We start from the raw sequence: 12,185 nt of genomic DNA, 5'->3' as shown, positions 1-12,185 counted from the left end.
AAAAACCCAACTCTTTGCTACAGAAATGTGATGAACACTATTTGATGCTGTTTTCTGAGGTTTGTTCTCCAGACTGTTATGTTCCCCAGAGATGTGTTTTGGTAGTGGCAGAGGATCACCTATGCAATGTTGTGTCCAGAACTGAGCTGTTATGGTTCTGTGATGGTTTGGTTCTGGCACTTTTGGATTTGAGCCCTTTCTAATAAACTGGGAATGAATTCATCAGAAGATAGAAAAGGATGAAGGGAATAGGGTAGGCAAAATGAGAGCAAATAAAATCCCCAACCCTCAAAAAACTGCTTAGAACCTCAGATAACTCATAACAGAGTTCAGCTTGTCTTCCAAAAAAGCAAAGGTGTTTCCTTTAAGGTCACAATAAAGGAGAAGCAAAGTGGAAATGTAGGGGATACAGGACAGAGATTAAGGAAGATGATGAGATTTCCTTACTGCACTGGCAATGTATTTCCAAGAGAATAACTCTCCTTTCCCACCTTTGGGATTGATCCCTCCCCATGTACCTTAGTCTTAATCCTAAATTGTGTTTAAATTCTCCCAGCCTTGCCTTGTTGGAGGAACTTTAGCTCCTCAGTCTCTCTGTGCTCTGGCACACTCCTGATGTCAGTTCCTGACCTTTTTGTTCTTGGTTATGTGACTCTGGTTTTTGTGGTTGATTTGTGTTTGGGTTTTTTTTAATTTTTAAGGATGAAGGCAGAAAGATTTCCAGCAAATGTACTTAATGTCACTTTATTTGGCAAGCAGTGTGACTGACTTCCTTATCCAACTGTGCAAAATTGAAAAGACAGTTGTAAAAAAGAGCTTGATCTTGGAGGCTTTCCCTGGACCCAGATTTTTAATGCAAAATTCTCTGGAAAAAAGGTTTATTGCTCCAAAGCCTACTCAGAGCAAGAACCCTTTTGCATGCTGCAATTGCTGGCACATCTTGCCTTTTCCACTTCCACACTTAATCCTACTGCATTTCTTTCCTCGGCAGAAAGATTCCTAGTTAGGTGCATTTAAGGACCCCAGTTACCTCTGCAGAACATCAGATACAACCAGTGGGTTTCTCCAGCCTGAGCTGGGTGGTTTTATGTTGGATCCAGTGATGCCAGGCACGGGGAGAAGCCCAAATGGAGCCTTTTGCTTCCCTCTCCAGGGGCAGCTCTGGAGGCTTGTGGGAGCAGCTGGTCACCTCCTCATCTTGGCAGAGCACAGCCCTCAGGGTGCCCAGATGAGCACGTGGATGTGCCCATTTACTTCCATTATAGTCTCATCTCCTCTTCCTTTCCACACACCCTCTGCTGCTTCCCAGATTTTTGCCCTCAAGGCACCTAATTTGCTGCTAATGTTGTTATAATTGCAACTAATTGGAAGAAGAGGAGGGAGAAGTGTGGGGTTTGCCACTGAAAATAATAACATCTGTAGGGAGAGGGGGGAAAATACGAAAAACTGAAAAAAATGGATTTGTGGAGGTCTTCAGTAAAAACCAGACAGGAAAAAAAATTCAATTAATTGCCATCTTAATTTTCCTGGAAAAAATCCCAGACCCTTAACGTTTTTGGTATTAGCCTGTCCTCAGTGCATACATTACATGAGAAATTATCAGTGCTTCCAAGTAGTCAAGACAGATTTAATTAGCAGCTTGCCATCCCCATTGGGAATGAAAATGGGATTATTTTCAGCATTTTTACTGATACAACTCCATTTCTGCTACTGCAAAAAGGCCATTAGCACACTTCTGATTCCTAACTCCAGAACATGTGTAGTTAAGGTGCTTTTAAAAGTCAGCTTGAGCTGAAGATCACAGAATTGTTGTAGTTCTTCAGAATACCAGGCAGAAAAGTCTCATGGGAAGAGGAACAGGAGATGTGATTTAAACAGCTGCAAGATTTGATCATTTTATTTCAATGAGCCAACAGATCAGGATTCATCATTGCTAATGTTTCTCTTTAAGTGAAATACTGGGTACATTTGTGCTTGTGCTGCTAGAGATGGGTTATAGCATTTCCAAACCTTTTGAAGCTTCAGGAAGTATGTGTTGCACCAGTAATAGCCTATTTCCTTTCTTCAATTTTGTTTTATTTTCCTAGCTTGAGTGAGTTACCATCAGACACATTTTTGGGCCACAGACACCTGTTTAGCCATGGGTGCTACCACCTAATTATTCCCTCTTTTGGGTGCACCTAATGCCAGTGTACACCTGTGAGCACTGCTGAATGTCAGCTGATCTTTTTAGAAGTCTGGAAAGATTTTACAGGGGAGCTTAAAGCCATTAGACCCTACTGTTTGCTCTGCATCAACCATCAGGATTAGAGCAAAGTTGAGACAGAGACTCCTGGAACACTCTGATATCCCCACTCTCTTTGACTTCTTCACTGCTGCTGCCACTTGCATTGGTTTGATTACAGTCTTGTAATGAAGCACAGTGTTGGCTTTGGGGGTTTGTGTGTGAAAGTGTTACAAAATAGAGGAAAATTACCCCTAAGTGAATTATATTTTTCAATGTCACAATAATTCCCATTGATTTTTGCTTTTGCAGATTCCTCCCTGGAGAAGGGAGCCCATCGCTGACAGCCTCCGGCCTGGAGAAGTGTAAACCAAAGGCTGCAAGGGACTCCTGCAACTTCATTATTCTGTTTTCTTCTGGGTTTTTTTACCCCTTATCTCTTCAGTGCATGTGATTTATGTCTGGTAAAATCCCTGCAAGGACAATAGAAAAGCAGCTCATCCAGGCTGGTGATCCTCAGGATCCAGTTAAACTCTGCTGGGAAGCCGTACTGCCCTTTGTTCTGGAGATGCTGTTTGTGCTGCCTTGTGAGAATCTCTTTAAAAGCCTGATGAGAAGAGATGCACTTCTTGCTGGGGATTCAGACTGTCACATCTGGTTTGAATTCAAGAGCTTACAAGCCCAGTAGTGGTGTGATTTTTGTTGTTGTTGTTGTTTGGGAATTATGAGGGTTTTTATTTGATTCCAGGGAATGATTTGTTGATAAATCACTTTGAATTCTGTCTTTGCTTGGTTGGTGGAAGGGAATTCTGCTTCACTGTTTAAACCCCTCTGTGTAGTTGTAATCAGGGTACCACCAATGCCAGGCCAGGTAAAAGGTGCCCACTTCCCCTTTTTGAGTCCAACTCAGATCTCCTTTTGTTTTGACTCTAGAATTTCATATAAAACATAATCACAGGGATTTTTTTTTCTGTGTGTACTTATTTGTATTGCAAGAATTTTAGTAGAAATACGGAATGAGTTTAACTTCTCAGTGAATATGGCTTTATATTTCCAAATTATTCTTGTAATGATTTTAAACATCATCATGTAACCTCTAACCAAGAATAAAACCTGGCTTTGTAAGTGAAATTGTATTTAGACAATTAATTTTTTTTTTCAGAAAATTTTGCTAGAGGAGTGTCCAGCAAGCATTACTTGGTAATCTATGTGCAAGATTGTCTCTTCCTTTCAGATTTTTAAGAAGGCTGCTGTTGAGAAACAGGTGTCTAAATCTGCTGGGACCCTGCCTGAAAGAAGAAACAGAATTTGGCAGATCATGAGATGTCCTGCCTACTTTCCTGGTAGCTCAGGAGTATTTAATGTGGATTTAAGTTCTGATTCAAACAGTTTTTTTGAGCTGTGGGAAGAAAGAGTCAAAGAAGAAAGAAGACTGCCTGCATGTGCCATTTCTGCTTATGGAACAGGTATTTCCATTCCTTTCAATATCCCAAGGCCTGTGCATAGAAATAATCACCTTACAGGATTAAACATGTCCAGCATTTGATTCTGGACTCAATGGGGGACAGTCCATGGGAAAGGATTCCTCTGCTTTTGCATTGTAGGGCAATTCTGCTTCTGCCAACAGGGATGAAAGAAGTGACATTCCAACTTCTAGCACGGACTCAGGAAGGGCAGGAGCAAAGCGCTGAGCCAGGCAGCCTCTGGAGAGGAGTTGTTTTTTGGTGAACTATTGAAAATTGGAGTTTGACTGCAACCTTAGCTCCACAATAGACTCCCAAGTCTGTGCTGCAGAGAGGGGAGTTTTTATCTCTGCCTGAATTGGGAGCTGGCTCGCAGACACTGCGGCAGCGATAATGTAACCAGCGCACAACATCGCCGCGCTCCTCCTGATCAGCGATCTGGCTAATAAGGGTGAGATCATGGAAAATGCTAATGCACTGCCTTCGGAAAATCCAATTAGAATGTAACCTCAGTGAATGGGAGCTCCCAGCAGGTGATCGGGCAGAGCACCCCGCGCTCCGAGCGCCGCAATGCCCCGAACAGACGCGCTCTGTGCGCTCGCTCTGGGAGCGCCCACCGCGCTCCGTTCACCCCAGCCATTCCTGCTGCTGAACTCATTATCTGACAGCATTAGCTGGCCCAAAGGGATGACTGAACAGCTATTCACTGGGAGAAAATGGTGTTTGCTGGGCTATCTTTATAGTCACAGGCTTTTCATGTGGGCACAAGACTGGAAACTTTGGCTCACGCCAAGCGTGGGGTATTCCTGGTGTTGGATGATAGAGAGTTTGTGTCTTTTAAAATGCACATGAAATGCCTGGAAGTTGCTTTTCCGCATGATTTTCTTGGAATGATGTATGTTCCCCCAATGCAGGTGCTGTCATCTGTCTGAATTAGCATTGTCAGGCTCAAACACTTTCTGCAGTGACCCAGGCAACTCCGAGGGGGTGAGTTATTTTAGTTAAAATCAACCATAGTGTTCGTAGCAGGGATTTTTTCCTTCCTCAGCTGTGGCAGAACTGGATATCAACACTCCCAATTCTCCCTTAAAAGCTTGGGGTCTTTGGGGAATTTTTTTCCCTTTCTTTCCTTTTTTTTTTTTTTCCCTCCTGTGGAGAAAAATGTTTTGTTTAGTCTCATGAATTATAGCAAGGACATGCCACCCATGAAAATATTTTCTTCTCAGATGAAATGAATTGTATAAACAGTAGAATTAGAAATACATGGTGAATGCTGTGGGTGAAATAATGCTCTGTACCCTTTGGCTCTGACTCCTCACACCCAAAGACTTGCACTTCTTTATTTTCCCATCATCCACCCAACTTCCTACCAGTCATTGCTCAGTCATGACAGCAGTTTCTGGGGAATCAGGATTATGGGGTGCCCAACATTCCTCATCTCCATCCCTCTCTCTCTTTCAGTACTCTGGAACAGAATGAGGTAAAGCAGGTGGTGTCTAACCATGCCTTTTGGTCAAGCAATCTCAGCCTCCCATGGATAGGGAATGTACCCTGGAAATTCTACCTTGCCCATATGACCCTGTGCTGAGCTGAGAAGGTAATTCTAATCAGGTTAAATTTCTCTCTTATTTAAGAAACAATAATCCTGAAGTGTAAAAATGGTTTTTGTGTTTTAACCGTTGTGAGAATGACAGAAGAATTTCTCTGATTTGTGCAGATGCGAGTTGAAAGGTCTGTGAGACACCACGGGGTGGAAAGCATTTTTCTGATTAATAAAACACTTTCCCCCCAGGAGCCAGGATGCTGGTTAATGCTGTGTTTTCACTTAGAGCAGCAGCAGCCCTGTTTCCACCTGCCCTATAAAAGGGCAGCACCCAGGTGCTTCCTGTCCAAGGGCTGCTTTTGTGAGAGCCCAAGGCCCACGCTGGCCATGGGCTGGCAGAGGTGAGTGGAGCAGGGCTGGGACAGCTCTGGTGAATGGTAAAGCTCCTTTGTTGGCCTTTTTGTCATCTGGGTGGTTCCTTTCGTTGAGTTGCTTGGTTTAGCTGGGAGAAGAGAGAGAGATGTTTTAATTTTCTTGGAGGAAGTTTTCATGTTGTGCCTTCCTGTGTTCAGGCATCCTGTGTGTCAGCTGTTGGTCATGTTAATCCCACGTTAATCCATTTAAAACAAGGGCATTACCCTGCAGGGCTGGCACATGCAGAGCTTCTTTGCAAGTTATTCACCAAACCAGCTCTCTCTTTGATTACTTATAGCTGTCACTTAAAACTCTCACTTAAGGTTAGGCACAAAGCACCAGCCAGGTTATTTCCCTATGCTAAAAGTTAGGAAAAACTGCACTTTTCTGAAGGATAAAAAGACAACTGTCCTTTATAGTCATGCCCCAGCATGGAATCTGTAGAAATAATGTCAGGAGAAACAATACTAGTTATGGAATGGAGGGGATTAGCAATGATACCAGAAAATCATGTTCATTGACACCAGGATATTTCAAAGAAAATTCTTTCTGTGTAAGTGACCTGTTCAGGCACTAAAGCAGCTTTGGAGGGGCAGTCAATCTCCCCATATTTCCAGCTTTTTTTTGGGAAAGAAAAGCTTAACAGGAGAAAAGCTGATCTCTTCTGAACTGGAACAACAGTACTCTCTTATGTTGGCAGTAGCAAGAGAGGGATTAGTTTATTCCCTGTTAAAATTCCCCTGTGGTCAAGAATTAAGTGAGGGGTGGGGATGCCAAAGAGGGGACTTGGAGTCTCCAGTGATTTACTTGCTCCAGAAGGGAAGGGAACTCGCTAAAAATCAGGTTTGAGGCATGAATATTGCATTACAGTTAACTAAAAGCAGGCTTGAGTCTGGCTTAGTAATGCCAGCAAAATTGTTGCTCACAGGGATTGTTCCTAATCCTTAATAGTGATAATTAAAATTCAAAGTGTGTGTGTGTGTGATGTTGTTATCTCACTGCCCATGACTTCTGAAGAGACAGATCTGACTTCCCTGAGGATTTGGGTGTGGTTGGGTCAGAGCACTGGAGCTGCTTTTCTATTCTTGGGTGATAAGTTAATAACACAGGACTTGGAAATACAGAAAGAGCTGCAAAACCAGAAAACCTCCCCACCAAATCAAACACACTGCATTACAAGATACCTGTTGGGCAACTGAAAAAAAAAAAATTAAATATCCAGGAAAAAAAAAAGGCAATTAATCTCAATGTGCTGTTAATTTAATAGTATTCCCATGTGGAGTCTTAGTGCTACTGTCACAAGCTGGCCATAACTTCCTGCTGTTCCACAGATGCTTGTGACAGGTTCTGCTTTTCATGCTCATTTCTTTGCAGCCCTTCACTTTGGAGTCACAGCAGACCATCTATTTGTAATTTGTTTTCTTTCTTTTTTTTTGTCAAAAGAGGTTTGCAGAAAGCAAAATTCCCATTGGAAAAGAACTTAGAAAAATGCTGCTGTGCTGGCAGGAACTTTTTTCCAAATAATTGAATCCTTATTAATAGGCATTTTCACTTTGATGCATGCAAGCATTCAAGCTATGGCATGCTGTGTGGCTTTCTGTATCTGAAAGCACAGATAAGAGATGTGGGAAATGCAAACAAAAAACCTGAGTAGTACCAGGGAGGGGGAGGATATTAATGAGGAAGAAATATCCCATATGAGTTCCTTGTTTGCTCATATTCATTCAGCCTATTTGCCCAAATTTGTTTAGTTTCTGTATGTAAACACCACTACTGTTTATAAGCAGTGTTTCATTTTGGTTTGGAACAGCTTCAGCTTGTGACAACTGTCAGCCTTGCTCCTTCTGAGAGGAAAAGGATTGCAGGCATTGCACCTCAGGTTGTGTGTGCTGGGAGGGTGTGACACTGCCAGGATGGCTCATGACTCCTGGGCAGATGCCAGAACAGACAACTGTTCTCAAAAATACTGCATTTCAGTTGCAGGCATCTAAATCCCCATTAAATTCTTCAGGCTACTTTAAGCTTTGACATATTAGCCCCTGAAATTGTGCAGACATTGTGCCTCTGAAGTCCCCAGAGGGAGGGCTCTGCAGAGCCCAGACCGAGTCTGGCTTTGCTAAACTGCTCGGATTTTCCTTGCTGTGTAGGAAAAACCTCAGCTCTTCCAGGTGGTCTAGGGCCTGTGTGTTCAGCTGATGATGTTTGTGCACAGTCTGTGTTTACTTGCATGTTTCTATTTCTATTATACACACAGAAAACAAGTGTTCACTTGTGAAGGTTTGAGTGTAAGAGCTAAATATATCCCTACACGTGCTCTTCCCTCTAGGAGAGAAATCTCCTGGAGGTTTAGCAAGGTTGCTAAAACTTTTAACCTGGCCACATAAGAAGAATCAGTGTCCCCAGGGGGGAGTGCTGTAGTGAGAGAAAATGATTTCTCTTCAGCCTGGAGTTCAAACTTCACCATGGGCTGATTTTTGAAGCCTTCCCAGGCTGAGCAGCTCTGCCTGTGGTAGTTGTTGGATGTGATGCACTCAGGGCTGGCAGAGCCCACTCCCTGCCACCCTGCTTGCTTTCTCAGTGCAGGCTTTGTGTTTATCCTCTGCTGAGGGAGAAGTTGTTTCCATTGGGTTTTATTTACTCTTTTATAAGACTACTCCCATTTTACTGGAAGAGTTTAATTGGGCTCCAAAGCAGTCTCCCCTGCTCACGAAACTGCCTTGTTGCTCTGCTTCTCCACCAGGATGGAGAAGGTCAGAGCTGTGCTGACAGCTGAGAGTAAAGGTTTTGTCCAAAATGACCTGATTTTAGACCAGCCTGAAAAACCATTCCTGGCTATTTAAACACAGAGAGACCTATGAAATGTCAAATTTGGTACAAAGCCAGCAGGTTCCAGGGGTGTTGGTTTCCCAGACATGGGCAGGTGGAAGATAGGGGACCCTTTAAGATCGAGGAAATCTCAGTGTGTTCTCTGGGCTTGGTGGACATCAGAAAATGCAAACAGGACCTCAGCCAGGTGGGACCTGTCCCCAGGAGACCCAGCTTGAGTGAGCCAGGCCTGTTTGATCTCATCCCTGCCTCTGCAGGATGCAGGCTGGTGAGGTTTTTCTGAGGGGCCATAATACCTAAATGTGGGATGTATGCTACAACACTGTGATAGCATGTGCATGTTTGTGTATAAGTAAAAATCAGGGCATGTTCAGAAGATGGAATCCAACCTGACCATTTTCATCAGTGGGAATTTTGTCTGAGTGAGGGTGTCAAAATATAGTCACTGCTGTACAGACTCACCTCTGCCTTGGAGATCCTAAAGGTCTTCAAACAACTTTGTGTGTGACTTCATTGGCTCTAGAGAGAATGAGCATGTCAATTGTGGGACATTTGTAACCCACATCCAGGCCAATCCAGAGGAAATCTGCAAAGCTGTCAATAAAGCAGGAGAACATTAGGAATTAGTGCATGATAAATGAGCTGGCAGCTGATGCCATCAATACATTGGAATGTCATCACTGATGCCAGGCTGAAGTGCTTTGATGCTGGTCTTCCCTGGATTTGGCAATGGGATTTTTGTGGACATGGTCATCATCATCACCTTGATGGCTGAACAGAGCCACTCTGCCTTCTCTGGAAAAGTGGGGCATGTTAAGGAAGTGCCTGGTGCTAAAGCCATCTCTCTCTTTAGTGCTTCATCTTTCTTCTTTAACAGGAGTGAAATCCCTTTTGAAAACCAATGTACTGCATCTTACCCTGCCTTCAAATATTGTGATGATGATGGGAAAATTAGTGACTCCTAAGCTGTGTGTTTCCTATTTGGCTTTTGCCTGGGTTTAAAATGCTGTTTCCTTTCCTTTTCTCCTTGCTGAGCCAACCCTGGCAGATCTTAGAAAGGAACCCTGGAAGGTTTTTTCTCAGCAACACTGGGGATATTGCCAGGTAGGGGATGGCCCTGTTTTCTGGGGCTTGTCCTTGGGGTAGATGTAACAGATTGTTGGGGTGTTTACAGACCATTAATGCCAGTTCTGTGTGGAGAAGTGGGAGAAGAAACTGGGGCTGAGAAATATTTCATTGGCTTGTACAAAAAACCCTAAAGCTGGTGCTGAGAAAAATAATTATCTATAAGCAAACAATTCCACTTGGAATAGTAACACCACAAAAGTGTTTCCAGCCTTAGTTCAGGGGTGCTCTTTCCACGCTCTCTGATTCAGTTGATTCCCTGTGTTACTCCAGCTGGAGTTGTAAAAATGACAGGAAAGATTAATTAAATGTATCCCATCAATTCCTCCTTGGCCCTTTGGTAGTCAGCTCTTCTGTACAGATTTCTTGATGTCTTGAGGCAAGCTCTCCCATGGGCTTTCCAGGGGACCACACAGACACTCAGCTCCTTCTGGCATTTTTTTCTGCTAATTGCCCACCTTCTAAAAAGCAGAGTGGCAAACAACTTCCTTTGAATAGCTCGGCTACCAGGGAATGGCAAATCAATGGAATTGTCTTTGTTGTGCCTTTTGCTCCTCACAGCATATGAATGCTATGAAAAAACAGACACACCAGTGGGGCTTGTGGCCTCCACACACACATCTGAGGCTGTATCCATGTGAATCCTGCTCCCCCTGCCCAGTTTGGGGAGGCTGGACCAGGAGCGAGCGCTTCCCAAGGCAAAGCGATTACGTGCGTTCCCACACGCTGTGTTCTTGAGGCAGAGGCAAATTCCTGCAGTTACATAAGATGTTGGGCTTGAAGCTTTGCATAATTGTGTTCTTTATCATTTCAATCTTGTGTGTTTTTAAATTTTGCTTTCCTGGCCAATGCAATTTATTACAATTAATTTGTAATCTGCTGCACTGGGCTTTATCATCTCTTCACTTGAGACGGGAAGCAATTATAGATCTTTAGAAGAGATGTCCTACTTAGACACAGCAAAATGTCTTTCACAGGACACCAGGTTTTATAAGAGAGGATTTAAAACTCTGATAACATCCTGGAGTGCAAACTTGGGAACTCTGTCCTTCCTGAGCTGTGCTGTCTCCCATCGATGGAGCTCTGTGCAGTTGCTGGAGCGGATGCTGTGGGATTGGGGCTGCTGTCCCTGCTTGCCATGTGTCACACCTGGCTCTCTTTGCCATTAAAAACAGTCACCTAGTGCCATCTGAGATGCCACTGGGTAACCAAAGCATCTGCAGACATGGTTTTGGCAATGAGAGGTTTTGCCCTTCAGTGCAGGACCCCCAGAGATGTCTCAGAGGGTGCTGGGTGCTTTCTTCAGGAGACTGAAGCAGCTTCAATTTCCAAAGCAAGACCAGCTCTGTGGCAAAGGGCTGATGCTGGATGGTCGGTCCTCTGAGCTCTCCTTGAAACTGTTTGTACCTCTGGCTTTGACCCCAGGACCAAAATCAATCCCCTGAAGCAAGTTATGGCTGGAATTCCCATGCCGGGACACGTGTATTTGGCCCCAGGGAGGGCTGGATGGATGCTCCGACTTTTTGGGAAAGCCCACCAGATGGAGCTCGTGTTTGAGGGATCAAACTCCAGCCAGGAGCTGGGAAAATAGGACATAGACCTGTTTTTTATTGGATTGTTTCAGTAACAGGGGGTGAGTTGAGCAAGCCTGGCTTCCCAAGCTCTTGCTTGTAACAGGAAACGTTCAGTGCTAACGATGTGGAAAAAGGAAATGTTTTTGCAGCTAGAAGTGCTTGGAGCTTTCACTGATGTTTTAATTTTCTTGTTACTGTCTTATTTTGCAGAACTGTTTTAGCACTCATCCCCTCAAATATATCTGTCCCTTAGTGTGCTTCTCACACTGAATTATAACTGCACCCCCTTAGTTACTAAATCCACGTGAAATCAAAGCAGTGGAAAACTTCCTTAGTGGATTAAAAAGAAAAAAACGCAAACATTTGGGGAGTGGAAAGGAAAGGTATTCAGCCTTAAACTTAGTTACCTAGAAGACAACTAATAAAACTTTGGAGTGTGGCAAAGAAAGCAGAATTAAGCATGTCTGGGTCTGCAAAGGTGTAATCCATGAATTCAGAGGTCCAGCCACACATCATTGCCGCGCTAATTTTGGTGTGCGCGTCACCTCTCGGCCGTGTGCTTCAAAAAACACATCTTTAGAAGCCCATTTGTTACTTGTGTAATCAAACTGCTCCAGCAATACATCAGGGAGCAGTATAAACACTCTGGCTTTGAGGACATGGTGCTTATCTTCAGCATGGGTGGTGCAGGCACTGCTGAGGTCCAGCCCCTGCTCCACACACAGCCCGAGGTGGCCACAAGTCACGTTCTGCATGGGAAACACAGCAAGTGGATGCCACTGATTGCACCTCCTGATGAGACAGACATGCCTCTGTTCCCTGCCACCCATCCTGGTGGCACTGGAGACATCTAGGGGTAAGGTGAGGCTGAGTTAGACCAGCCTCACCAGCCAACCAAAAAACGCGTTCATATTTAACAGGCTTTAATTTCAGCCAGCACAAAGCTGGGCCTCTTGCCTCACGCTATTTTTCACTCTGTGAGACAAAAACCAGCGAGATGAGCTTTTATTCTAAAT

The 12,185-nt window shown here is 44.0% G+C and overlaps 1 protein-coding gene across 3 annotated transcripts in view; it reads left to right on the top strand.

Annotated features, from left to right (window-relative positions):
• The window catches only part of TNIP3 (TNFAIP3 interacting protein 3), a 46,809-nt gene extending 43,474 nt beyond the window's left edge, over positions 1–3,335 (top strand). For all 3 annotated transcript variants that reach the window (XM_033061449.1, XM_033061448.1, XM_033061447.1), the window contains one exon: positions 2,537–3,335. In XM_033061449.1, coding sequence (XP_032917340.1) covers positions 2,537–2,568 — 32 coding nt within the window. In that variant the 3' untranslated portion in view covers positions 2,569–3,335. The remainder of the gene's footprint in view (positions 1–2,536) is intronic.
• The last annotated feature ends 8,850 nt before the right edge of the window (positions 3,336–12,185 follow it).

This window comes from Catharus ustulatus, chromosome 5 (genome assembly GCF_009819885.2).
Source record: "Catharus ustulatus isolate bCatUst1 chromosome 5, bCatUst1.pri.v2, whole genome shotgun sequence".
Lineage (NCBI taxonomy): Eukaryota > Metazoa > Chordata > Aves > Passeriformes > Turdidae > Catharus > Catharus ustulatus.
The sequence above is the reverse complement of the archived record's forward strand: the minus strand, read 5'-3'. Positions and strand labels throughout refer to the sequence as shown.